Source organism: Homalodisca vitripennis, unplaced genomic scaffold (assembly GCF_021130785.1).
Source record: "Homalodisca vitripennis isolate AUS2020 unplaced genomic scaffold, UT_GWSS_2.1 ScUCBcl_8136;HRSCAF=16118, whole genome shotgun sequence".
Lineage (NCBI taxonomy): Eukaryota > Metazoa > Arthropoda > Insecta > Hemiptera > Cicadellidae > Homalodisca > Homalodisca vitripennis.
The window spans coordinates 20,542-25,188 of record NW_025784250.1 but is presented as its reverse complement, the minus strand read 5'-3'; the positions used below and the strand labels follow the sequence as shown (position 1 = coordinate 25,188).

At 33.6% G+C, this 4,647-nt stretch overlaps 1 protein-coding gene across 1 annotated transcript; it reads left to right on the top strand.

Moving 5' to 3' along the window:
- Nucleotides 1-1,765: 1,765 nt before the first annotated feature.
- LOC124374377 lies at nucleotides 1,766-4,203 on the top strand (the record flags this gene model as incomplete). The annotated part of the gene is made up of 2 exons (XM_046832601.1): nucleotides 1,766-1,887; nucleotides 3,930-4,203. Coding segments are annotated over exons 1-2 (363 nt in total), but the record flags the coding sequence as incomplete, so codon positions are not given.
- Nucleotides 4,204-4,647: the final 444 nt, after the last annotated feature.

Genomic DNA, 4,647 nt, shown 5'->3' with positions numbered 1-4,647 from the left:
GTTAAGCAAAACTATAGACCAAGCGCCTATTTGTATTCTATTTACTTTGAATTATTAATATAAATAAACAGATTAAAACCTGTACCTAACAAAACCTAATTTCTATTTACATGGAAAAAATTACAAATTCATGTAAGTGGCATTCCCTTGATGTTTATGAGAATAGTATTAAAACTTTAGCATTGATTTCTGAAATGTTGGGTTTTAGCGCTTTGGTCCTCTAGTGATGGCCATAACAGCGTCCACACTACACACAACACACACAACACACAGCCACATATATATAGATATATATATATATATAATTATATTTTATTTCAATAAACTTTGAATCGCATAAAAAGTACTTGCTCTCCGCCGGGACCTCGAACCCGGATCTACTCACTTGCCGGGTGAATTGTGCCTACCATTACTACCACAGAGCCCTTCACTTTTTACCGATTCAATTATTTTTGTATTTAGCCGTTTCTTTCACATCGCCACACACCTTCCACACACACACACCCGCGCGACCGACGGCCCGCCCCACTACGCCCCCCCATTCCCACACACCACACACACACACACTCACACACACACATCACCCACACAGCACACACACACACACACACACCACACCACACACACCAAATTTATTTTAAGGAAGAAGATGATGAATCACAAAATTATTTACTAAGAAAAGTACTATGACTGATTAGGGGCCTAGTATATTGAATCTTTCAGTAAGGATTAAACACAACATGTTATTAAAGTTATATTGATGGATTCGTTGGTTTCATCGTAAATTTGTGAACATTTGATCTTAATCGGCAAATTGCGATATTCGTATAACTTTGCGATAGCTAATTTCCTTGCTTGTATGTAAGTATACATGACGCTGTCGATTTTAAAAACTACTGTAACTTATGTGACAAAATTAGAGAAACGTTTGAAATTTTGGAACATGCGATGATTTAATACAGTTTAAACTTTTGTAATTTGTTGTAATATGGATTTTTTACTGAAATTGTAATATAAAAAAATAAAACATGAAGAAATATCCAAAAAAATGTTTTGTGCATGAGAAGAAAATACAAATAAACATTGGAAACATCATAAAATTGTGTAATTATGTATCTTAAATTCTAGAATATTCATAACACTGTTTTTCTTTTTGTATTATTTACTACTTTTATTCACAGAATTTTCAATTTTTGATATATCTGGCTATTGCCAGTGCTTTCTAGTGTTTGGCTCAACATTTCATGAGTGGACAACGAATTATGAGTGCTGCACAGTTACATCCGGAAATCCGAAGGTGTTCCATATACTTCACAATCCTTCCATCGCCAAAACCCCCAAACAAAGGAACTTTATTTTTTATATCTTATTACATCAAACAACGTTCATGTTCCAACACATACTGACCTAAATTTCTAAAAATTAGTATTCCACTTCTCAAAAATGTGTAATTATATCTTACAAACTTGAATATCCTTGTGTTTTAGAGATATTTGGAGGAAGTAAATGACTTTTTATTTATCTTTATCCATTATTTATATATATATATATATATATGATAAAAAATTTAAATTGTGATACATATGTGTTATATTATTATCTTAGGTCAAAAAATCAATCCTGATTAAACAACTCGCTTCTCACTGCTACACAGCTGCTTGACGAACACTGCAAAACACTGTTGACAAAATCACAACTAATGTCTGTAGTGTCGTTATTTTCTTATGTAAAATAACATTGAAAATTAATATTTCAGCAATGAAGCCACAATTTGAATTTAAATTTGAAAACTTATAGAATGGATAAAACTAGAAAGAAATTAACTAGTGAAGTAAATAACAGAGTACCAGTGGTATTGGAATGCTACAGAAATGTTGAATGGCAACGGTAAGTTACATTCAGATATCGATAATAAACTATATATGATTTTTGCGGGAAATTTGCCGTATATCATAAAACTCTAAAGGTTTAATATTTGTATTTTTCCAAGATAAGGTTTTGCATTTCCTTATTTTAGGCCCTCGGGTTAGGAGTTTGCCTATGTCCGTTAGTAGATAACGAGAACGTTTTTAAAGTTGCAGAGAGCCTAACACTCAAATGGATAATATCGTTTATCAAAACAGGGAAAAGTAGAAAATAGATAATGTATACAGTTGAATACACTGTAAAAAAAGGAATAAAAGGAGAAAGAGATTTAGGGGTATTTCCATCGGTCCAGCTGTTTCTTAAACTAAATGATTATGCCTACAGTATGAGGATCTTTACACTACCCAGTTAGGTTCGACCATCCCTGACCTGTTACTTATAGTATATTTAGACGAAGTCAAGGTAGATAATTTGATCGCAGGATCACCTTACACCAATCGAACCAATTATAGCAAACCTAATCAATACGCTTTAGGAAGAAGATATTTGGTTTTGTTAATAATTATTTGTTGTTGTGCCTGTTGCAGCATTAACCGTTGTTTACTTATTTGTTTATGACTTTATCACAATGGATTTCATAAGCTTAAAATAAACTATAAATTATTTTTATTACAATATTTTACATTTTTGTAGGTCTTGAAAATATTATCAGTAAATAATACTATCAAATCACATAACTCTTCTTCAGTCTTGATCACTACCTCTGACGAAATTTTTAAAATAGACCAACTAAATATAATGCTATTTTAGTATACAGGAGTGCTGAAAAGTTATGAAAAATGTTTAATAGTTAGTAACAAGCGTACGACACCGTATTGTAGAAGAAGCTGCGCGTATTCCAGTAGATGTAATAACCAACGCGTTTTCAGCTTTGTCGTAGGCTGGAATATTGCCAAGAAGCTGAGGGGAAACAATTTGAACACCCATAAACAATCTAGATAGGTTAACTTTGTGTTACTATTGTTACTAACTACTACGAAGCCTTAATTTGAAATTCCACTAATTAAAGAAACTTCCTGAATTTTCTGCTGAATTTACAGTTTACTTTTTAAAATCTTTGAACCGCCGCCATTTTTTTTAACGGATAAAGCTTTTGAAGTTCGAATTACGGCATTACGTCTCCTCCCTTTAAAATGATGTGCATATCAATCTATGCTTACAATTAAAAATCTTCTGACTCCTCATGGACGCGTTCTAATAGAAGAATAGTAGAACACTGAATACATCTTAAAGTGGGTGTTTATGTACAGTAATTAATTTATCACGCGTGAAGTTTTGTAACTTCGTCTGATATGGTTACAATAGAATTATGCCATTCTTGAACTTGCACATAAGGTCAGTACTGAAACTTTCGAGAGTTCCGCCATTTTGTTTAAGTTTTTGAGGTTTAATTTGCGGCATGATGATGTTCTACTAATTAAGACCTTTAAAATGGTGTACACATCGACTCATGTTTTTAGTTAAGAGCCGACTCCTTACGGGCCACCAGATGTGGGAATAAGCTACTGATTCCATCACAAAGATCAATTTTATGTCCTCTGTCAGTGTACAAAAATGTTTATATTTGTACGTTTACGAGTACAGAAGATATTATGCCGTTTCTGACTGTTCAGCACCCCTGTATACAAAATACACTGTTTAGACGCATGTTTTCCCAATTAAATCACTGCAGCAGGTTTTTGTATCTTGTTTGGGGCAAGTTTACGGTCAAGATGTAAAACGAGAGAGATTCGAACAACTTGATGTGAGTCAGCCAATCATCATACATAATTGATCAAAGGTGAATCTTTTCTGTAAGATCAGACAAAGCTATTAGTGCATTGATTCCGATTGGTATCATTGTGGTCTACTCCCATCTTTAATGTGATAAAACAAATCTTAGTCTACTTCCAATTAGAAAATATTTCAAACACGAGACATATTGATAAAATTAACCGCTAACGGAATTTAAATTGCTTTAATGAGAAATGAGATTTATCATATTGAGAGAATGATGTTTTCAGGGTTGTTCATTCTCCATTTGGTCCAGTCTTTAAGACTGGTGTACTTCCAACTAGAGGTTACTGGGTGCCAGAGCCGCCACCAGTCCAATATCTATACCGGCCAATTCCAGTAGCTCTACCATACAAGTCAAATCAAGGACCACTTTGGTACCCAAGCTCTCCTATGTGCAGCCAACATGCCTCGTGGGATTCTACATCAAGTGTATCTTCTCCTCATCCAATCTCCACATCCACTCCAAGGATGGGTGTCAATTTGAGAGATCAAAAGATGATTGTACAAAGGAAAACCAATTTACCATCCACAAAACCTCCAGAACCCCAACAAAATCAGAGTAAAAAAGTAAAAAAAAGTAGATAGTGGCAATAAAGTAGGACAAAAATAATGAAGACAGTGCAATCACTAAACAAATCAAATAAAGTAAAAGATCATTCATCAAAAACAGACAACCGCACGAAAAGTGATGACTTGCTGTAAATCACATGAAAGTAGAAAGACAAGACACCGTAAAGATAGAAAAGGAACAATAAAAGATAAGAAAACCTCAAAAACGTATCTGGACTTCAAAAACAAAAACAGAAATAAAAAATTGTATCCTAAGGTTGAGAGTTCACAATGTCAAAAAATGGACGGTAAAATTCGTGATATTCCAACTGAAACAATGAATAATACAAACCTCATTGAAGAAGAAAATATTGAAAGAGAGTAAGGACCTATGTA